Here is a 24,551-nt window from a genome sequence, read left to right as displayed (position 1 = left end):
GGGAGACACACAGGAGGTCCTGTTAACCAACCTAGGGGACACACACACACAGGAGGTCCTGTTAACCAACCTAGGGGGGGACAGACACACAGGAGGTCCTGTTAACCAACCTAGGGGGGGACACACACACAGGAGGTCCTGTTAACCAACCTAGGGGGGGGGCACACACAGGAGGTCCTGCCAACCAAACTGGGGGGGCACACACAGGAGGTGCTGTTAACCTAGAGGGGGATATACACAGGAGGTCCTGTTAACCAACCTAGAGGGGGTGGAGACACACAGGAGGTGCTGTTAACCTAGAGGGGGTGGAGACACACAGGAGGTCCTGTTAACCAACCTAGAGGGGGGCCAGTAGACCCTTTAACGAAGAGGGGGGACACACAGGAGGTCCTGTTAACCAACCTAGAGGGGGGACACACACGGGAGGTCCTGTTAACCAACCTAGGGGGGACACACAGGAGGTCCTGTTAACCAACCTAGGGGGGGACACACACAGGAGGTCCTGTTAACCAACCTAGGGGGGGGGGAGGTCCTGTTAACCAACCAGGAGGTCCTGTTAACCAACCTAGGGGGTGGGACACGCACAGGAGGTCCTGTTAACCAACCTAGAGGGGGGATATACACAGGAGGTCCTGTTAACCTAGAGGGGGGAATATACAGGAAGAAAAAAGGGAGGTATCATCTGAACTTATCCAAAAATGAATGCTCATTTCAGGTTTCTGTTGCAAAACATTTTCATATGTTGGGCCCAAATGAACACAACCCAAGTTGCTGAGTCTACTGGGTGGGAAGGCTGAGATTGGCTATCAAGGTCACGTTGTAATGTGGTTGACAAACAGTGGGGGGGACAATACATTTTTAAACTTTTTTTTTCTTTTCATTTTAGATCATAAAACTATAACAGCTGTATGGATTAGACTAAACGTCTGTGATTCTTTTTTTTTATTTTTTAAAGACGAGCTATGTACAATAAACTACACCTACTGTAGAACTTCTCCATTTGTCAAAACATCAGTGTGGTACAGACAGGTGTAGTAGCAAGCATCGACACGTTAAGGCCATTTAAAACTACACACAGTAAAGGAAGAGGGGGGAAATGTACAAAAAAATAAATAAATAAATCCAACTCTTCTCCAACCCAATCTTAAATCAGCATTTTAATTTCTGCTTCAGGCTCAACTGGGAAGGGGACCATAGAAACAGAGATGACATTTTTTGGGGGGAACAAGGGACTGTCGTTGCACATCGTCCAGTGACAGGGTGGGGTGAGCGGGAGAGTTAAAAATGGGCTTCCTCACTAGGTTTTTACCACAGTCGTCTTGATTTTGGATCTCTCAGGTCTGGAGCTAGTCAGTGTTGTAGGTCCTGGCCTCGTGAAGGAAGGGGTTTGGGGGGGGGGGGCGTTACCTGGGGTTACCTGTGCCTGTTGAGGGCTAGTCTGATGGAGTTCTTAACCACTCGCTGGTGGTTACTGCTGGGGAGGGGAGAAGTCACGTCCGGCAGCTCCATACTGGGAAGTCTCTGGAGAATACACACACACACACACACACACACACACACACACACGCACGCACGCACACACATTATAAGATTTCAAAATCAACTATTAATTTGAAGACTGCTTTCATGCATTCTAGCTAATAAAAATCAGTAAAGTACCTGTGTTCTTGATGTGTCGATAGTTGGAATAGGCATAGCCTTTACCCCACCAAGACTTTCCTGTTAAGAGAAACAAAACAAAAAAAATGTATGAAATGCAATAATCAACTGACATAAAATCTCTGAATAATGTGAGGTGTGTATTTCCAGAGTTCAGTTGGTGTTCGGAGTGCAGTGGGTTGAAAGGAGGGTACTCACGACGTTCACTCCGTCCCCTTGCTCCTGGCCGTCGCTAGATAAAGGGAACGGCTCCTTGAATGCAGAGTCATCACCGGACACCAGCTGGAGAGAGAGAGGGAGAGAAAGTGAGAGACTTGACAACATCATGACCTCATTAACCTGTGCAAAAACATTTTCATTTATATTTATACAGCTCCAGTGAGACAATAGTGTAAAGGGTGATTAATAAGTGGATCGACGACGTCGTCCCCACAGTGACCGTACGTACATATCCCAACCAGAAACAGTGGATTACAGGCAACATCCACACGGAAGACTAGAGCTGCCGCTTTCAATGAGTGGGACACTAATCCGGAAGCTTACAGGAAAACCCGTTATGATCCGACAAGCCATTAAACAGGCAAAGCGGCAATACAGGACTAAAGATTGAATCCCACTACGCTGGTTCTGACGCTCGGCGGATGTGGCAGGGCTTGCAGACAATCACGAATTACTAAGGGAAAGCCAGCCGCAAGCTGCCCAGCAACGTGAGCCTACCAGAGCAGCTAAATGCCGTATGCTCGCTTCCAAGGCAAGCAACACTGAGCCATGCACGAGAGAACTTGGACCACACCCTGGACTCGGCTACAGTCTATTATCTATCCTGTTACCTAGTCACTTTACCTCTTCCTATACATACATAGCTACTTCCTGTATACAGCCCTATTACCCTCTACTTCCTGTATATATATATATCCATGTTATTTTTACTCATTGTTATCCACTTTGTATTTATTCCTCATGTCACTATATTTGATCTTTATCTCTGCATGGTTGGAAAATAAGTCATAAGAAAGCATTTCACTGTTCGTCTACGAAGCATTTGGCAGGATTTAGTCTGGATATGACATATCTATCCAGGGACCACTCCCTCTCCTCACCAGATCTGCAGGGTCTCGTATCCTCTTGGGGGGTCCGTCCTGTGTGGGGGAGTGAGGTCTCTTGGCTGCAGCGGTGGCTCCGTTCTGGTTCTGCTCTGTCGGGCTGGATGTATCTCTAGAGGAGCCCAGGCAGGGTACAACGCTCCTGCCTACTACTGTAGGAATGGTGCTGCCTGCTGGAGGACTCACCTGGGGGTGAAAAGACCCAATGAGTGACTGAACATTCTAATTGTGTCCTGTGTCAAAATCACAAAGTGGCATTCACACCAACAAAGGACATTTTGTCTTTTTTTAAATGGGGTATTGTGTGGGGCTGTCGTGTGTATTTCTTGAATCGCGTTAACAGGGGGGGGGTAAAACAGGGGTTCTCACCACTTGGACTCCGTCCCCTTGCTCCCTGCCGTCGCCAGACGGAGGGAACGGCTCCTTGAAGGTCAAGACATCAGCCAGCTGTACACAAAGGACAGAGACGATAAGAGTGTGTGCACCATGACCGGTGCACATCGTTTCTGTTCAAACTGACAGGAGTCATCGTTTTCTACGGGAGCTCTAGCAAACCTGCAATATGTTTCCATGGTTCTGTTGAGTAATCTAGATGTAACCGGTGTTCTGGGGAGTCGATTTTACAATACAAATTCAACTCACCGGCTCTGCGCTGTCTTTCAGTCTCTTGGACTGATCCTCCAGCGTAGGGGAGTGGAGTCTCTTGGATCCGTTCTGGTTCTGCTCTGTAGTGCTGGTACTGCCAGGGAGAGAGACCACGCTCCTACCCACTACTGTAGGAATGGTGCTACCGACTGGGCCCGTTGGGGCAGAGGGCTTGGACTCTAGAGGGAGACAGGAGGAAAGAGGAGGTTAGGAGAAACAGAAGGCAAGGGAGAAAGAGACAGAAAGGAGTGAGAGAAATGAGGGGGAGAGAAATGAGGGGGAAAAAAAGAGCGAGGGGGAGAGAGGTTGATAACCCAATCAGTCTCCCCTCTCAATCAACCACATTTCAACACTCCTTTAGTGTCATTTTTCACAGCAGTGACTTTCAACAACACTAGTATGTTGACCATGTATATCTGAGAGGAGAGACGAATGCTGGACACTCACTTGATCCAATGACGGGGATGGACAACCCCTTCTCCTGATCGGCCCTGGGTGGAGAGACGTCTGGCCCCGAGGAGCTGTTCTCCACAAACAGAGAGGCTGGCAGCTTGGGGGGTGTCAAACTGCACGGGACAGAACAACAAGATGATTGGCTGGCAGCTTGGGGGGGTGTCAAACTGCACGGGACAGAACAACAAGATGATTGGCTGGCAGCTTTGGGGGGGGGGGGGTCAAACTGCACGGGACAGAACAACAAGATGATTGGCTGGCAGCTTGGGGGGTGTCAAACTGCACGGGACAGAACAACAAGATAATTGCGTTATTAAGTTAAACATGTTATGATGACCTGAAACAAGGAACATGAAATAATAAAAATACACATTTCATTTATTTTGTAAATTGTGGAAAGAAAATTGTATCTGGGAATAATACATTTCTCAGGAAACAAAATCCTAAAACTTGTAGTGTCAAACGGTACCATTACGTTCAGTAGTGATGAGGTACAAGCATAACCTACATGTGACCGATCTTCTGCTGTAGCATTGAACATATTATAAACTGGGTGGCTCGAGTCCTGAATGCTGATTGGCTGACAGCTGTGGTATATCCGACTGTATACCACGGGTATGACAAAACATGTATTTTTACTGCTGTAATTACGTTGGTAACCAGTTTATAATAGCAATAAGGCACATTGGGGGTTTCTGGTAAGAGCTGTATCCAGGCACTCCACTTTGCGTCGTGTGTAAGAACGGCCATTAGCCGTGGTATATTGGCCATATACCACACTCGTGACTTATTGCTTAATTATACAAGTCTCCCTTGTTCTCCCACCGTTCTACGCGAGGAGTACCCACCTGTCGTCTGTGTCTGAGGTGGCCGGCCTGGACGGCTTGCAGGCGGAGGTGGGAGAGCTGAAGGGAGTCCCGGAGTCGGTGTCTCTGGAACTGTCCAGCTGACTGCCGTCGAGAGAGGACCGCTTGGAACTCCCGCCGTTGGAGTTCCGGTTCAGCTCCACTATGCTCTGTAGGGAGGGCAGTGGGGAAAGATGGGTGTGGAGAGGGGGAAGCCAGAGGGACAAGGAGAGAGAACTTAAATACAAAGCCAATCACATGATGGTGATTTGTTCAAATGCATTTCCTAAAATAAATATATATGTCTAAACTACACATTGGCTTTTCTCAATGTAGCTCCCCTCAATATCCCCTCTCCTGGCCCCCTTTTCAAAACGCATTGAGAACAAGGGCGAGGGGAGGGCCCTTGAAATAGGGGTTGAGAAGGAGACAAGGAATGAAGCTAGAGCCTCTGCCTGAAGAGAGCATCCACCCTACCCTCTTCTTCCTCTGCACCAGCTCAACAGGAAGGTACTGGTGGAGCTGCTTCTTCTTCACGTGCGTCGCTTCGATCTTCATCCCATCCTTCAGCATGTTGATGTTGTTGGCCTGCCTGTAAACTGCAGAAAGGGGTCATGGGGTCATTTAGAGCTCCCTCTACCAGCATAGACAGATGTAGAAGGGATTATTAAATTACACATGAGTTTCTTTAGCATAGAAGCAGTTCTACGGACACAATTTGACAGCAATTCATGCTTTGGTTTAGTTTCCCTGGCACGGTTACCACATGCTAACGTTTTAGCATTTGTGGCACAAATCCCATTCAAGTCATGGAACCGCTATTAGCATTTTTCATATTCAAATCATCCAAAAGTATCTAGAATTGATTGTGAAGCTCAATGAAATCACTTATAGATGATTTGAACATGACACGCCAAAAATGCTAATATCAGCCCCATGACTTGAATGGGATTTGTGCCACAAATGCTAAAACGTGAGCATGTGATAAGAGCGTCTGCTAAATGACTTAAATGTAAATGTAATGTGATAACAGTGCCGGGGACACTAAACCAAAGCAAGGACTGTTGTCAGCAGTCTGTTACAGCCGAAGGAAACCAATAGGCCATTTTGTAATTTGGGTGAAATAACCGTGCGAGTGCGTGTGTGGTATTACCTGTATCTGTGAAGGACTGGATGTCGTAGGTCAGGTCGATGTTGACGCTCTCTGCGTTCTCCACTTTCTTGAAGATGATTCCAATGAACCACATGGACACAAACTCATTCCTTTTGGAAGACAACAAAAATATCAGCTGGGTACAAGGAGATAAACGGGTTTCTGTTGGAAGACCCACCACTAACATCAGCTGGGTATATTTGTCTGACATTTACCAAACATCTAAAAATGCTTCAATCTGATCATTCAAGACAGACAAGATCCAAATAGTCTCCATGTGCTCCCTGGTGGTAGCTTGGGTCAGTTCACCCTGTGGGGGTCTCACTAAAAAACAAACACCCTTGCCTGCTTTGCACTAGCACTTCTCCGACTAGCACAGACTTTGCTTGTCGCTACTTTGAGGAAAAACGTAATTACTATGACTAAGATGTGGTTGTTTCACCTAGCTACCGTAAGATCGATCCAATAACTAAGTCGCTATGGATAAGAGTGTTTGCTAAATTACTAAAAATGTATATGTAAAAATGCTAACTAGCATTAGCGTAACAGAACAGATCCCCATAGCCTTCCAGTCATTGTGCTAATTGTAGTTAGCAATTACGCTAGCGCTAATTAGCAACTTCCTTCAAACTGCACGCAAAATGATATTCACGAGTTCATCTGACTCTGCGTCAGATGGGCCTCGGTGCCAAAACCTCAAATATCCACCGACGCAGGGCACAAGGCCATGCAATATAAACTCGCTCAGTGCAAAAAGGTTTTTAAAAAAGGCTTCCTTCCGTCTTGTGCCCTAATGAACACAACCCCAATATTTCTGGTGCCTTCAAACTTCAAAAGGTGTAGAGTCTAAAGACTCACTCGCTACAGCTCTCCTTGTTCCCGGGGAAGGATGTGGGGTTGACGTGTGCCAGGGTGATGTACTCATTCCTCTCCAGGTTCCCCACCAGGACACGGATCTTAGACTCCACCAGACCAATCCTAGAGGGAGAGGAACAGACAGGAGGTTCATAACATTACTGGGGTCAAAGACATATCTTTAGGTTTGGGCCACCTTTTAGAATGGACGCCTTGTTAGCGCCTTTGAGCATTCCATTTATCCAGTCATGACGAGAACGTGGAATATTGTACAAAGCACTGTTTATGTTTCTGAAAATGTTGTGAACGGCTATTTGAATACTTTCTGAAGGCATAATATTGACACTCCTCGACTTTTTACACGTTTTATTGAGTTACAGCATGAATTTAAATATGATAAAGTTCCGTTTTTGTGTCACTGGCCTACACACAATACCCATAATGTCTAAGTGAATTTTGTTTCTTTAAATGTTTACAAATTAAAGGGAAGTTTTCCAATGCCTCGTAAAGAAGGGCACCTATTGTAGATCTTTTTTTTTTTTTAAAGCAGAGATTCAATATCCCTTTGAGAATGGTGAAGTTATACTTTGGATGGCATGTCAAAACACTCTGTCACTAACAAAGATACAGGCATACTTCCTAACTCAGTTGCTGGAGAGGAAGGAAACCGCTCAAGGATTTGACAATGAGGCCAATTGTGACCAAAACAGCTGGAGTTGAATTGCCGTATTGGGAGAAAAGAGGATGGATCAACAATGTAGTTACTCCACAATACTAACCTAAACAAATTGATAAGGAAGCCCGTATAGAATTAAAATATTCTAAAACATGCATCCTGTTTGCAACAAGGCAGTAAAATAAAACTGCCAAAAATTAGGCCCCCAAAAAATTGTAGTATGTTCTGAATACAAAGCTTTATGTTTGGGGCAAATTCAACACATCACACTTTTCATACTTTCAAGCACGGTGGTGGCTGCATCATGTTATGGGTATGCTTGTAATCGGCAATGACTGGAGAGTAAAAAAATAAAAAAAAAAACGAATTGAGCTACGCTCAGGCAAAATCCTAGAGGAAAACCTGGTTTAGTCTGCTTACCTACATACACTGGGAGACAAACTCCCTTTCAGCAGGAGAATAAACTAAAACAAGGCCAAATATACACTAGTTGTTTGCCAAGAAAGACATGGAATGTTCCTCAGTAGCCTAGTTACAGTTAAATTGTCTTAAATCTACAGCAAAACTTCAACGATTGTATAGCAATGATCAACAACCAACTTGTCAGAGCTTGAAGAATGTTAAAAAGAATGTTAAAATATTGTACAATCCCGGTGCACAAAGCTCTTCGAGATCCAGAAAGACCCACAGCTGTAAATAGCAACCAGAGGTGACACAGGGGTGCAAATACATAGTGGTGTGAAAAAGCATTTGCTCCCTTTCTGATTCCCTCTATTTTTGTATATTTGTGATACTGAATGTTATAAGATCTTCAATCAAAACCTAATATTATATAAAAGGGAACCTGAGTTTACAAATAACCCCCCCAAAATATACTTATTTATTAAATTAACAAAATTGTGCAATGCAAATCACAGGTGTGAAAAAGTAATTGCCCCCTTAACCTAACTGGTTGTGCCTCCTTTAGCTGCAATGACAGCAACCAAATGTTTCCTGTAGTTGTTGATCAGTATCTCACGTTGCTGTGGAGGAATTTTGGCCCACTCTTCCATGCAGAACTGGTTTAACTCAGCAACATTTGTGGGTTTTCAAGCCTGAACTGCTCGTTTCAATTGGGAGTAGATCTGGACATTGACTAGGCCATTCCAAAACCTCAAATTTGATGTTTTTTAGCCCTTTTCATGTAGTCTTGATTGTGTGTTTTGGCTCATTGCATAAACCAGATGTGCTCCAGCTCTCAGACGGATGGCCTGATATTCTCCTGTAGAATTCTCTGATACAGAGCAGAATTCATGGTTCCTTTTATTAAAGCAAGTCGCCCAGGTCCTGAGGCAGCAAAGTATGGCCAAACCATCACACTACCACCCCCATGCTGACCCCAAACCATCACACTACCACCACCACGCTGACCCCAAACCATCACACTACCACCACCACGCTGACCCCAAACCATCACACTACCACCACCACGCTGACCCCAAACCATCACACTACCACCACCACGCTGACCCCAAACCATCGCTGACCCCACTCACCACCACCACCACGCTGACCCCAAACCATCACACTGACCCCAAACCACCACCACCACGCTGACCCCTGACCCCAAAACCATCACAAACCACCACCACCACCACCACGCAAACCATCACACTACCACCACCACGCTGACCCCCAAACCATCACACTGACCCCAAACCATCCACCACCACCACGCTTGACCCCAAACCATCACACTACCACCACCACCACGCTTGACCCCAAACCATCACACTACCACCACCACGCTGACCCCAAACCACCACACTACCACCACCACGCTGACCCCACCACAAACCTACCACCACCACGCTGACCCCAAACCACTACCACCACCACGCTGACCCCAAACCATCACACTACCACCACCACGCTGACCCCACGCTGACCCCAAACCATCACACTACCACCACCACGCTGACCCCAAACCATCACACACTACCACCACCACCACCACCTACCACCACCACGCTGACCCCAAACCATCACACTACCACCACCACGCTGACCCCAAACCACCTACCACCACGCTGACCCCAAACCATGACCCCAAACCACCACCACACGCTGACCCCAAACCACCACACTGACCCCAAACCATCACACCACCACCACGCTGACCCCAAACCCACTACCACCACCCAACCATCACCACCACCACCACGCTGACCCCAAACCACCACCACCACTGACCCCAAACCATCACACTACCACCACCTGACCCCAAAACCATCACACTACCACCACCACGCTGACCCCAAACCATCACACTACCACCACCACGCTGACCCCAAACCATCACACTACCACCACCACGCTGACCCCAAACCATCACAACGCTTGAGCGTTGGTATGGGGTTCTTTCTGTGGAATGCAGGGTTTGGTTTTCGCCAGACATAATAGAACCCATCTCATCCAGCAAGTTGACTCAAGTTTTGCAAAAAAAACACCTGGATGATCATCAAGAATCTAGGAAGAATGTTCTATGGACAGGTGAGTCAAAAGTAACGTTTTTGGGCCACATGTGTCACATTATGCCTGGCAAAAAACAAACACTGGAAACAACAAACAATTTCATTCAGGCCCTGCAAAATTGTAATTATTTGCCTACCTCCTCATGCCTTTTGCGCACAATGTATATAGACTCTTTTTCCTACTGTGTTATTGATTTGTTAATTGTTTACTCCATTGTTTACTCCATGTGTTGTCTGTTCACACTGCTATGATTTATCTTGGCCAGGTCGCATTTGTAAATGAGAACTTGTTCTCAAATAACCTACCTGGTTAAATAAAGGTGAAATAAAAAATAAAGGCCCAATGCCTTTCATCTTTGAGGACAAGTATTTCCATTGTCAGAGCAGTCGCTCGACCATCTCGCCAATATGATAGAAAAGCGTTGCTTTTACCCCTTTGACTCGTTTGCCTGGGGTAAAATGCCCGGGGTAAAATAACCAAAGTTAAAATGCCCAGGGTAAAATAACCAGGCTTAAAATGCCCGGGGTTAAAATGCCCGGGTTAAAATACACAGATATTTTGTAGGACTTTAGGAGCGCCACATTCCCGTGTAAAACTAAACACTTACCATTCTAATTGATTTTCTTCTGTGGATGCACTGGCAGTCAGAACAATATAATGCCTGTTAAAGACAAAAACACATTGGCATGCAAATAAACACCAACTATTACAACATTCATAACCAATTAAAGTCTTAAACATTAAAAAAATAAATATATAAATACGTACTTGTACTTGAGGAAAAAGTTGGGTGGCTGGAACAGTTTGGACCAGTCTGTTTTCCCCTGAAGGATGTCATCTGTAACACTGAGACCTGTTGGTGGAACACATTCAGCCATCTCTTGTGGACAGACGCATGTAACATAGGATGGTGTCATAGCATCAGTCAACAGAATGTGGGATGCAGCGATTAACGAGGAACTTCCTTCCGGTGGCGCAGACCCCCCCCCCCCTCCCTCACTGATCATTTGGACAAAATCAGGACTTCACATCTTCTGTATTTCAGAAGTGGAAGGGACATTTGGACATTGCTTTTCCTGAGAGGGTCTCCGTTTAGGGGAGGGGGGGATTCTATAGGCTGGTTAGGGTCTCCTCTCATACAGATACCCCCAGAACATAATCAAACATCTGACACGATTACACAAGATTCTACTTCTAGGTTTCCCAGATGAGACATTTAGAATGAACACCACCTGTTCTATCAGAGTCATACAGGACCACTATACAGAATTAGCACAAAGCCTTCCTCACTGCACAGTGTAATAATAGGATGTAAAAGAAAGCATTTTGAGATGAATCCTGCTGCAAATATAGGGAGAAATATTGATTTATTGTTTTGGCCATTTAGACGACACATTTATCCAAAGCGACTCGCAGTCACATCTGCCTAAATATTTATGTATTGGTGGCCTGAACCAGGATCAGTTGTGCCTTTTAGCTCATAATGAACACAATAATATGGACAGAGGGATGGTGGTGGGAGGACCTGATCCTAGATCAGGAGTTAGGTACCCACCGTATTTGAACTCCTCGTTCATGATGGTGCGTGTGGAAGAGGAGACGTTGTAGGTAGAGTTCTGCTGGGGGTAGGCTGGCGTGATGATGGGCATCAGGTGGTACCGGTCTGACGGATTCACCTGGAGACGGGTGGAGAGGAGAGTTGAATCAGGCCAAGAGCAGCATCTCCCACAGACACACACACAGAATCTTCAAAATAAGCATTTTTATCCATTTGTTTTGTTCATTCCATATATTTCTTGTGGAATTTATGCAACTTGAACACACAAACTCAACAGCAGACACCTACTCGTGGATCCCAAACAGGGAGATTCAGATTGCTGTCTTCAGGCTGTTTCAAAAGCACAGGATTTGGCCATTCCCTACAGAACAGATTCAGTGAATTGATATCCTTTCAAAACAATGGAGATTTCAAAGCAACAATGTTTCTTTATCATAGCGGGTCATCGACTATACAGGCTACCCACATCATCACCCATTTAAACCAATCAGAGCCCATATCATCATCACCCATTTAAACCAATCAGAGCCCACATCACCCATTTAAACCAATCAGAGCCCATATCATCATCACCCATTTAAACCAATCAGAGCCCACATCATCATCACCCATTTAAACCAATCAGAGCCCACATCATCATCACCCATTTAAACCAATCAGAGCCCACATCATCATCACCCATTTAAACCAATCAGAGCCCACATCATCATCACCCATTTAAACTAATCAGAGCCCACATCATCATCACCCATTTAAACTAATCAGAGCCCATACACACAGTGCCTCAGATTAGTGCTGATCTAGAGTCAGATCTCCATTATACATTGTGATTTAATAAAAAAGGCACAATCCTAGATGAGTTTTCCTGCTCTGAGATGCTTTGTGAGTCCTGGATGTGGAATGTAAATTGAGGGTATTGGGCTCCTTGTGTACCATTTGGAGAAGACGAGGAAGAACTTGTGTACGAGAGTGGCGGCCACAGCGTTGGGGTAGAGCTGGCAGGTCCTGGCTACCAGCATGGCCCAGGAGACTCCACCCAGGAAGCCCAACATGTTGGAGTAGATCCCACGGCCTGGGGGACAGGGAGAATCATATCATATATGCCATTTACCAGATGCTTTATTGCAAAGCAACTAACATTCATGTGCATAAAATGTGTTAACAAAATGGGTCATATTCAGTAGGTTCAAAACAGAAAAGACCAGCCAGAAAAGACCAGCCAGAAAAGACCAGCCAGAAAAGACCAGTCAGAAAAGACCAGCCAGAAAAGACCAGCCAGAAAAGACCAGCCAGAAAAGACCAGTCAGAAAAGACCAGTCAGAAAAGGGGAAGTACAAAATAAAAGCTACATTTAGTTTCCCAGTCTTAAAATACATCTAGAAATGTTAGGTGTGCCTCAATGAACACGCCCCACAGTGCCCTACAGCAAGCCCCACAGCAAGCCCCACAGTGCCCTACAGCACGCCCCACAGCGCCCTACAGCACGCCCCACAGCGCCCTACAGCACGCCCCACAGCGCCCTACAGCACGCCCCACAGCGCCCTACAGCACGCCCCACAGCGCCCTACAGCACGCCCCACAGCGCCCTACAGCACGCCCCACAGCACGTCCCACAGCGCCCTACAGCACGTCCCACAGCGCCCTACAGCACGTCCCACAGCGCCCTACAGCACGTCCCACAGCGCCCTACAGCACGTCCCACAGCGCCCTACAGCACGTCCCACAGCGCCCTACAGCACGTCCCCCACAGCGCCCCACAGCACGTCCCACAGCGCCCTACAGCACGTCCCACAGCGCCCTACAGCACGTCCCCAGTCCCACAGCACGTCCCACAGTGCCCTACAGCACGTCCCACAGTGCCCTACAGCACGTCCCACAGCGCCCTACAGCACGTCCCACAGCGCCCTACAGCACGTCCCACAGTGCCCTACAGCACGTCCCACAGTGCCCTACAGCACGTCCCACAGTGCCCTACAGCACGTCCCCGGTCACACAGCGCCCTACAGCACGTCCCACAGTGCCCTACAGCACGTCCCACAGTGCCCTACAGCACGTCCCACAGTACGTCACACAGCACGTCCCAGGTCACACAGTGCCCCACAACACGTCACACAGTGCCCCACAGCACGTCACAGTGCCCCACAGCACGTCACAGTGCCCCACAGCACGTCACAGTGCCCCACAGCACGTCACAGTGCCCCACAGCACGTCACAGTGCCCCACAGCACGTACACAGTGCCCCACAACACGTCACACAGTGCCCCACAACACGTCACACAGTGCCCCACAACACGTCACACAGTGCCCCACAACACGTCACACAGTGCCCCACAACACGTCACACAGTGCCCCACAACACGTCACACAGTGCCCCACAACACGTCACACAGTGCCCCACAACACGTCACACAGTGCCCCACAACACGTCACACAGTGCCCCACAGCACGTCACACAGTGCCCCACAGCGCCCTACAGCACGTCACAGTGCCCCAACAACACGTCACAGTGCCCACAGTGCCCCACATACAGTGTCCCACAGCACTTCCCACAGCGCCCTACAGCGCGTCCCACAGCGCCCTACAGCGCGTCCCACAGCGCCCTACAGCGCGTCCCACAGCGCCCTACAGCGCGTCCCACAGCGCCCTACAGCGCGTCCCACAGCGCCCTACAGCGCGTCACACAGCGCCCACAGCGCGTCACACAGCGCCCACAGCGCGTCACACAGCGCCCCACAGCGCGTCACACAGCGCCCTACAGCGTCACAGCGCGCCCACAGCGCGTCACACAGCGCCCTACAGCGCGTCACACAGCGCCCTACAGCGCGTCACACAGCGCCCTACAGCGCGTCACACAGCGCCCTACAGCGCGTCACACAGCGCCCGACACAGCGCCCCACAGCAGTCCACACAGCGCGTCACACAGCGCCCGTCACACAGCGCCCCACAGCGCGTCCTACAGCGCCCACACAGCGCGTCACACAGCGCCCTACAGCGCCCACGCACACAGCGCCACACAGCGCCCTACAGCACGTCACACAGCGCCCGCAGTCACACAGCGCCCTACAGCACGTCACACAGCGCCCTACAGCACGTCACACAGCGCCCTACAGCACGTCACACAGCGCCCTACAGCACGTCACACAGCGCCCTACAGCACGTCACACAGCGCCCTACAGCACGTCACACAGCGCCCTACAGCACGTCACACAGCGCCCTACAGCGCGTCACACAGCGCCCTACAGCGCGTCACACAGCGCCCTACAGCGCGTCACACAGCGCGCACACACAGCGCCCTACAGCACGTCACACAGCGCCACAGCACGTCACACAGCGCCCTACAGCACGTCACACAGCGCCCTACAGCACGTCACACAGCGCCCTACAGCACGTCACACAGCGTCACACACAGCGCCCTACAGCGCCACACAGCGCCAGCACACAGCGCACAGCACGCCCTACAGCACGCACGTCACACAGCGCCCTACAGCACGTCACACAGCGCCCTACAGCGCGTCACACAGCGCCCTACAGCGCGTCACACAGCGCCCTACAGCGCGTCACACAGCGCCCTACAGCGCGTCACACAGCGCCCTACAGCACGTCACACAGCGCCCTACAGCACATCACGTCACACAGCGCCCTACAGCACGTCACACAGCGCCCTACAGCACGTCACACAGCGCCCTACAGCACGTCACACAGCGCCCTACAGCACGTCACACAGCGCCCTACAGCACGTCACACAGCGCCCTACAGCACGTCACACAGCGCCCTACAGCACGTCACACAGCGCCCTACAGCACGCCACACAGCGCCCTACAGCACGCCACACAGCGCCCTACAGCACGCCACACGGCACCCTACAGCACGCCACACGGCACCCTACAGCACGCCACACGGCACCCTACAGCACGCCACACGGCACCCTACAGCACGCCACACAGCACCCTACAGCACGCCACACAGCACCCTACAGCACGCCACACAGCACCCTACAGCACGCCACACAGCACCCTACAGCACGCCACACAGCACCCTACAGCACGCCACACAGCACCCTACAGCACGCCACACAGCACCCTACAGCACGCCACACAGCACCCTACAGCACGCCACACAGCACCCTACAGCACGTCAGGGTCAACTGTCTGCAATGGTGGTTATAATAGATGTATAGAGAGGTCCTCTGTAACTCAGCTGGTTATAATAGATTTATATAGTAATATATAATAATAATATATGCCATTTAGCAGACGCTTTTATCCAATGCGACTTACAGTCATGTGTGCATACATTCTACGTATGGGTGGTCCCGGGGATCGAACCCACTACCCTGGCGTTACAAGCGCCATGCTCTACCAACTGAGCTACAGAAGGACCACATATATAGTGACTTTCTATCAGCCCATGTAGTCACAGCTGTTTACACAGAATGGACGATCACCACACATCAGCTACCAGTGGAGAGGTGAGGAGTGATGCACGATCACCACACATCAGCTATCAGTGGAGAGGTGAGGAGTGATGCACGATCACCACACATCAGCTATCAGAGGAGAGGTGAGGAGTGATGCACGATGACCACACATCAGCTACCAGTGGAGAGGTGAGGAGTGATGCACGATCACCACACATCAGCTATCAGTGGAGAGGTGAGGAGTGATGCACGATCACCACACATCAGCTATCAGTGGAGAGGTGAGGAGTGATGCACGATCACCACACATCAGCTATCAGAGGAGAGGTGAGGAGTGATGCACGATGACCACACATCAGCTATCAGTAGAGAGGTGAGGAGTGATGCACGATCACCACACATCAGCTATCAGTGGAGGGGTGAGGCGTGATGCACGATGACCACACATCAGCTATCAGAGGAGAGGTGAGGAGTGATGCACGATGACCACACACTAGTGGAGAGGTGAGGAGTGATGCACGATGACCACACACTAGTGGAGAGGTGAGGAGTGATGCACGATCACCACACACTAGTGGAGAGGTGAGGAGTGATGCACGATCACCACACATCAGCTATCAGAGGAGAGGTGAGGAGTGATGCACGATCACCACACATCAGCTATCAGAGGAGTGGTGAGGAGTGATGCACGATCACCACACATCAGCTATCAGAGGAGAGGTGAGGAGTGATGCACGATGACCACACATCAGCTATCAGAGGAGAGGTGAGGAGTGATGCACGATCACCACACATCAGCTATCAGTGGTGAGGAGTGATGCACGATGACCACACATCAGCTATCAGAGGAGAGGTGAGGAGTGATGCACCCCTGATGTGACTAGTGGCCATGAGGAGTGATTTAGATGACACACAGTGGAGAGTCAGGACACCCATTTCACGATCCCATCACTAGTGGAGAGGTAGTGAAGATGGCACCCACACAGTGGAGACGTCCCCTGATCACTGCCAGCTGGGATCTTCTAGTGGAGAGGTGAGGAGTGATGCACGATCACCACAACACTATCCAGAGCTTCTGGGAGTGATCCAGAATGACTCACATCAGCTATCAGAGGAGAGCCAGAGGAGTGATGCACGATGACCACACATCAGCTATCAGATGGTGAGGTAGTGATGTTCCATCCCAGGACCACACATCAGCTATCAGAGGAAAAATGATCACGATGACCACACATCAGCTATCTTTGGAGAGGTGAGGAGTGATGCAAAATATCACACATCAGCTATCATATTAAAATGGTAGGAGTGATGACAAATACCACACACTATGGAGAGGAGAGGAGTGATGCACGATGACCCACATCAGCTATCAGGGAGAGGTGAAGTTCTCCTTGACCACACCAAGTGGACAGGTGGATCTCATCTGTCACTCTGCAGCCTGGAGCACGATGACCACACATCAGCTATCAGAGGAGGAGAGAGAATGACCATCACATCAGTCTCAGAAAAGTCTAATTGCTCACAACAAGTGTACGAGGTGAGGGGTGTTAGTTCCACAGATGTCATTCCAAAGTCTGGTGCTGTAGTTGGGTAACAGTCCCACCTGACTAAGGTATGGTGTTATACTATACACAGAGGCAACGTCCCCTTCACTGCTACAGGGATGGTGTTAGACCAGATAACAGAGTTTAACCTGACTATTGGCTCTCCGACAACACATCCAGCAGCTTCTGGTCTCCCATCCAGAAAGACTCTGCTTAGCTTCAGAGGCAAGCCAGCAGTGGGATGCAGGGTGGTACCATGTATCAGCTATGTCTAGTACTAAGTGTGTTCCATTCCCAGGACCATACTAGTAAAATGTTCAAGTACCATTACATACTTACAGTAAGCCTCTTTGGATAACAGTCCTAGTAAAATATCATACATTACAGCCTATAATATTAAAATGGTAGATATGAAATGACAAATATATGACATTCTATTCTAGGTAGTACCATGTATTACAGTCCTGATGGCCCTAGGGTAGGCCATGAAGTTCTCCTTGTTTGGACCAATGTATTAGTTCTCCTTGTTTGGTACCAAGTACAGGATCTCATCTGTCACTCTGCAGCCTGGAGGAGGAGGAGAGAGAAGAAATCACTAGTCTCAGAAAAGTCTAATTGCTCACAACAAGAGTAAAGGGAGGGGTGTTAGTTCCACACTGATGTCATTCCAAAGCTGGTGCTGTAGTTGGGTAACAGAGTTTAACCTGACTACAGGTATGGTGTTATACTATAACAGAGTTTAACCTGACTACAGGTATGGTGTTATACTATAACAGAGTTTAACCTGACTACAGGTATGGTGTTATACTATTACTATGTACAGTACAATGGTTAAAATGTAGTACCATGTGCTAATATATGACAGGTTCTAGTGCTGACTCACGTATTGGCCCACATACTAGTACCAATGTATTACTATGTCCTAGTACTAAGTAGTACCATGTATTACTACATACTAGTACAGTACAATGTTCTAAGTAGTACCATGTATTACTACATACTAGTACAGTACAATGTTCTAAGTAGTACCATGTATTACTATGTCCTAGTACTAAGTAGTACCATGTATTACTACATACTAGTACAGTACAATGTTCTAAGTAGTACCATGTATTACAGTCCTAGTACTAAGTAGTACCATGTATTACTATGTCCTAGTACTAAGTAGTACCATGTATTACTACATACTAGTACAGTACAATGTTCTAAGTAGTACCATGTATTACTATGTCCTAGTACTAAGTAGTACCATGTATTACTACATACTAGTACAGTACAATGTTCTAAGTAGTACCATGTATTACTACATACTAGTACAGTACAATGTTCTAAGTAGTACCATGTATTACAGTCCTAGTACTAAGTAGTACCATGTATTACTACATACTAGTACAGTACAATGTTCTAAGTAGTACCATGTATTACTACATACTAGTACAGTACAATGTTCTAAGTAGTACCATGTATTACAGTCCTAGTACTAAGTAGTACCATGTATTACTACATACTAGTACAGTACAATGTTCTAAGTAGTACCATGTATTACTACATACTAGTACAGTACAATGTTCTAAGTAGTACCATGTATTACTACATACTAGTACAGTACAATGTTCTAAGTAGTACCATGTATTACTACATACTAGTACAGTACAATGTTCTAAGTAGTACCATGTATTACTACATACTAGTACAGTACAATGTTCTAAGTAGTACCATGTAATATATACATTGCCTTCAGAAAGTATTCATACCCTCTTAATTGGTTGTTCAGTATATTACTGTTGATGGATTCTATTACAGTGTAACATGTTTCAAGATAAACTGTAGTGTGTCTCCTGTTTAGTGAATGATTACTGTGAGTATTAATGGAGTTCAGGACATGAAACTGTGTGTACGCTAATTTAGAAAGGTTGACCTAATCAGATAAGAGGAAATTGCCTATGATCAGAGAGCAGGGTCAGACCCAGGACAATGAAGACGGACGGGGGTGTGATTCTGACTATCTAGCTAAACAAAGAGAGGACCATGGACACTCCACAGGAGAAAGGAGGGGAAACTCATTGGGATTACAAAATGTATAGCTGTGGAGGTGACACCTACAAGGAGGGAAGACCAGATCTTTTGTGATCTTTCTAAATGCATGTACTCAGCTGATGGCATCCTTTGTATTAAAGCACTTGAAACTTCTCTTGAGCTTTTAGTCTCAATTCCTTATTGCAAAGGTTGCAATAGCATTTCTTTTCTGAACCCTATGTACTAGTCCTGTGTGGCTTTGTAGGTAGAGAATAGTGTTTGAACACCAAGGGTTGTGGGTACAATTCCAGTGTAAAACATATGTTTGCATAAGTTGCTTTGGATAAAAGCATCAGCTAAATGGCATGTATGATTATTACTACTAGAACCCCAGGGAGAGAGCATTCGCACCCCAGGGAGGGAGAGAGCATTCGCACCCCAGGGAGAGAGCATTCGCACCCCAGGGAGAGAGCATTCGCACCCCAGGGAGAGAGAGCATTCGCACCCCAGGGAGAGAGAGCATTCGCACCCCAGGGAGAGAGAGCATTCGCACCCCAGGGAGAGAGAGCATTCGCACCCCAGGGAGAGAGAGCATTCGCACCCCAGGGAGAGAGCATTCGCACCCCAGGGAGAGAGCATTCGCACCCCAGGGGAGAGCATTCGCACCCCAGGGAGAGAGCATTCGCACCCCAGGGAGAGAGCATTCGCACCCCAGGGAGAGAGCATTCGCACCCCAGGGGAGAGGGAGCCCCACCCCAGGGAGAGAGCATTCGCACCCCAGGGAGAGAGCATTCGCACCCCACCCCAGGGAGAGAGCATTCGCACCCCAGGGAGAGAGCATTCGCACCCCAGGGAGAGAGCATTCGCACCCCAGGGAGAGAGCATTCGCACCCCAGGGAGAGAGCATTCGCACCCCAGGGAGAGAGCATTCGCACCCCAGGGAGAGAGCATTCGCACCCCAGGGAGAGAGCATTCGCACCCCAGGAGAGAGCATTCGCACCCCAGGGAGAGAGCATTCGCACCCCAGGGAGAGAGCATTCGCACCCCAGGGAGAGAGCATTCGCACCCCAGGGAGAGAGCATTCGCACCCCAGGGAGAGAGCATTCGCACCCCGCATTCGCACCCCAGGGAGAGAGCATTCGCACCCCAGGGAGAGAGCACCCCATTCGCACCCCAGGGAGAGAGCATTCGCACCCCAGGGAGAGAGCATTCGCACCCCAGGAAGAGAGCATTCGCACCCCAGGAAGAGAGCATTCGCACCCCAGGAAGAGAGCATTCGCACCCCAGGCAAGAGGAGCATTCGCACCCCAGGAAGAGAGCATTCGCACCCCAGGAAGAGAGCATTAGCACCCCAGGAAGAGAGCATTCGCACCCCAGGAAGAGAGCATTCGCACCCCAGGAAGAGAGCATTCGCACCCCAGGAAGAGAGCATTCGCACCCCAGGAAGAGAGCATTCGCACCCCAGGAAGAGAGCATTCGCACCCCAGGAGAGAGCATTCGCACCCCAGGAAGAGAGCATTCGCACCCCAGGAAGAGAGCATTCGCACCCCAGGGAGAGAGCATTCGCACCCCAGGGAGAGAGCATTCACACCCCAGGGAGAGAGCATTCGCACCCCAGGAAGAGAGCATTCGTACCATTGAGGCTGCGGATACAGCGGATGTCCAGGTTCCTCAGGTGGGAGTCTCCTCTCAGATCCAGGTTATCTGGGATGGACTGCAGAGCCAGCCGCGCAAACAGCAGGTCAATCTGCCCAGCAACAAGACAGAGCAGGTCCACTTTAATTACACTGGGCTCAAATTCAGAAGAAGTACAGATCTAGGATAAAGTGGGACCACCCGCTAATTCAGTAAGACTTTTTTTTAAAAGAGGCCAAACGTGATCCTAGATCAGTACTCCTATTGAAGGTTTGTGAATTATAAAATGTTGGGGTCCAATATTTAGTCTGTATCTACGACAGGATATTGTGATTTTGGGTGATGATTAAATAGTGATTATGTTATAATTATGTTTCTGCCAATAGTATACTATAGCTACCTATGCATTCTGTTCAAATATGTGAAAAATTGGTCAGAAACGAGGTGCATCATAAACCTCTCATTTCCAGGGTCTGTTCTTAACTTCAAGACTGTGTTGAGGTTGATCTACAGCCTGACCTGGGTTCTGTTCTAGTTCAATATGAACATAAATGTGTTGGATGTGAATGTTGGATGTGAATGTTGAATGAATGTGTTCGCTCCACTGTTAAAGATTTGGGTTGGTGAAAATCCACTCTGATGGTATACCTATCTCACAGTGTTGAAATAGACACCATTTGTACATGCAAAACCCCTTTACCTCGATGCCGTCAAACTTGAATTTGATCACAGGTACAAAGGCATCCTCCACCGCCTGAAAGAAGAAGTGCGTCATGTTTAAAGCAATTTGACAGGCCGAGTCAAAGGTAAAGCAGAACAGAGATGATCGCCATAATATACATTAAGAAAATATCTTGAGGACTGGCAATTTTAGTGGTCATGCCTCAGCCTCCAGCACATTTACAGTGTCAACGTAGGTTACAATCCGGTCTACTGCCTTTTGACACAATCGCTCTTAATTTTTCCTACACTGTCATCCTCTCGTACACTGTTCAATAAAATATGATTCCTTTCTTTTCTTTTTTAACTATCCGAATATTATCCTGAGAATGTTTATTTTATTTAACCTCACCCGTAGGTCTTTGATCTCTTCGTGCAGTTTGAGCTTTGCAAAGAATGAGTCGAAGAAATCTGTCCTCTCCACGTGTCGCGGCGATACACACAAGGCATCAATATCCGCCCCTGCAACGCAAACACACAAAACTTAGCTACACGTTTGACAGCACACAACAGGTGTCTCATGCAGACGTGTTCTCTTTAAGAGTCAGGATAGGACATTACCTTTAGTGTGAACTCCAAGCCGGTAAGACCCAAAGGTGAAGATCTTTCCCCCCACATTGGTTATCGCTGATGGTGGGAGGTTCTGAGGGGAATTAATGTCAATATCACTCTGCATGTATTACACATTCTCCCATTGATATCATAGCAGAGTAGGAATGATTTGCTCTCTGTAAAGCAACCACTAATGCACACACCGTTCAGTCATCGTTGTTCTTCAAGGAACCTACCTTCGTTTCACTGATCTCTGCAATCCATTCCTTGACAAATGTATTCAACTTCCCAAGAACTGCGAGTCTGTGGGAAGTAGCATAATGTCAATCAATTCACCTGTCCACTACGAAACCCAGCATATCCCAAACACGCATATGAAAAGAATGAAAAACCTGTAACTCTTTAACCTGGAAAACATTTCAGCAAAATAAAGGGCATCTAAATGAACAAATACCACTTAACTTCAACCAGCGCCTGTATTCACTGAAAGTCTCGAGTGCGGCTGATACAGGATCAGTTTTATGTTTTAGATCTTAATGAATAAGATTATAAGGAGAGGTGGGGGGCTGATCCTAGATCAGCACGCTTCCTCTGAGACACTTTTTGAATACGGGCCCAGGCGTGTAAGTAAACATATATATATTTTTTAACTTAGTTGGGTTAAGTCTGACAAAGACCTCCAGGTGGAAACATTGCACAATAAAAAATACAAATAAACTATGGGAGTATTAATCTCTGTGCAGGCATTTTTTGTTATTTCATGTGAAAAGCATCTCACCTGTGGTTGAGTTCGTCCTCATCCTCAAACACGCCAAAGGGTTTCATGGCATCGCTGAGCTTGTGTGTGTACTGATGGTCCACCTCCCTGGGGAAGGCCATGCTAATGGATGAGGTAATGCCATAGTGTTTCTGAGGCTGCTGCCCGCCATGCATACTGTTACTGTTCCTGTACAAGTGAATACAGAGAGGAGGAATAGTATGTTATAGATATGATAGATGCCCTGTTGAATTGTTCAAAGTAGTCTTGCAGTCTAGCTGACTAAACGCAACAGTGAAGGTAGTTCCTGATTAACTCCACCAAAGGAGTTGAGCAGACCAGGCTTTGTGAAATTCATCCCTGACTACATTGATTCACCTGAGGTCAATACTTTCTTGAGCAATCTGTTTACTAGTTATCACGTAGCTACCTAAACGTTAGCAATCATTTTTGTTTGCTTTGTTTCCCCAAGCCATCACATTTACTCTATAGTGAGCTACATGCCATAAACAATATTTACATTTGAAGAGCCATCCTATGTTTAGTGCACACACTGGATGAAAAGCAAACACACAAAGACACAACCCCGGGGACTAACTTAAAGTTACTTTGATGGTGCTTCATTCATTTCCGATTCATTGAGCTGGTCTGGATAGATTAAGCACAAATAGGTAACTAAAGAGGTCAGTATCTGTCGGACATGACGCCGGCGTCAGCTCCAAATTACCTGGTATAGGTCACTACACAGACAGGGACGTTCACAACAAAATAAGCCAGCCAGCTAATGTTAGCGCATTTGTAAGAAAGTTAGTTAGCAACAACGTTGGCTATTAAGTCGGGTAACTAGCACACGTTAACGACAATACATCTATATGACCATCTAGTTATAAAACAGGAACTCAAAGGCTCTAACGTTAACGTCGTTAGCTAACAAGTTAGCTAGCGCTGATTATAAACAAAATACCGTTAAATCAACAATTAGCTAGATAACGTTAGTTAGCTACAATGAAAATACAAAACAACAACATCTAAAAACACATCGAGTCATCAATCTACTTTAGAAATATATATGATGTCTGGGAGCAAGTTAGCGAAGTTAACAGATGCACCAAATAGCTAGGCCTTTGTTAGCTACGCTAACTCCCTCAGCCTCGCATTGTTGTGATGATAGCCGTTCGTTAGCAACTAGCTAGCAGTGTTAGCCTAGCGAGCTAACGTTAGAAATATGATAGAATATCACACATGTTGAAGAGTGAACACGATTACAATGTCTTAAGCATGTGTGCAACTTACGCTGACATTTCTTTCATGACCAACCGATAACTTTCTCTTTTCCTTAGAACAAACTTGTAGAAAACATGTAAACTCAGCCAGCAGCAGCCCCGACCCTATTTATAACAATAGCTAGTTAGTTACACTCCAATATGGCGCTCAAGCCGTCTCTGTATC

The 24,551-nt window shown here is 47.6% G+C and overlaps 1 protein-coding gene across 1 annotated transcript; it reads right to left on the bottom strand.

The window, feature by feature from the left end:
- Nucleotides 1-676: 676 nt before the first annotated feature.
- On the bottom strand, nt 677-24,551 carry papolg (poly(A) polymerase gamma). The gene is given in 24 exon segments (XM_046335415.1): nt 677-1,521; nt 1,660-1,719; nt 1,858-1,941; nt 2,760-2,948; nt 3,132-3,209; nt 3,405-3,586; nt 3,855-3,973; nt 4,709-4,875; nt 5,183-5,304; nt 5,859-5,968; nt 6,717-6,836; nt 10,511-10,564; nt 10,672-10,756; nt 11,459-11,579; nt 11,750-11,822; nt 12,395-12,533; nt 17,873-17,989; nt 21,074-21,185; nt 21,774-21,827; nt 22,146-22,255; nt 22,355-22,436; nt 22,582-22,648; nt 23,124-23,291; nt 24,396-24,551. Coding segments are annotated over 24 exon segments (2,538 nt in total). The 5' UTR covers nt 24,413-24,551; the 3' UTR covers nt 677-1,413.

This window comes from Oncorhynchus gorbuscha, unplaced genomic scaffold (assembly GCF_021184085.1).
Source record: "Oncorhynchus gorbuscha isolate QuinsamMale2020 ecotype Even-year unplaced genomic scaffold, OgorEven_v1.0 Un_scaffold_745, whole genome shotgun sequence".
NCBI classification, from domain to species: Eukaryota; Metazoa; Chordata; class Actinopteri; order Salmoniformes; family Salmonidae; genus Oncorhynchus; species Oncorhynchus gorbuscha.
This window is presented reverse-complemented; position numbering and strand designations above follow the sequence as displayed.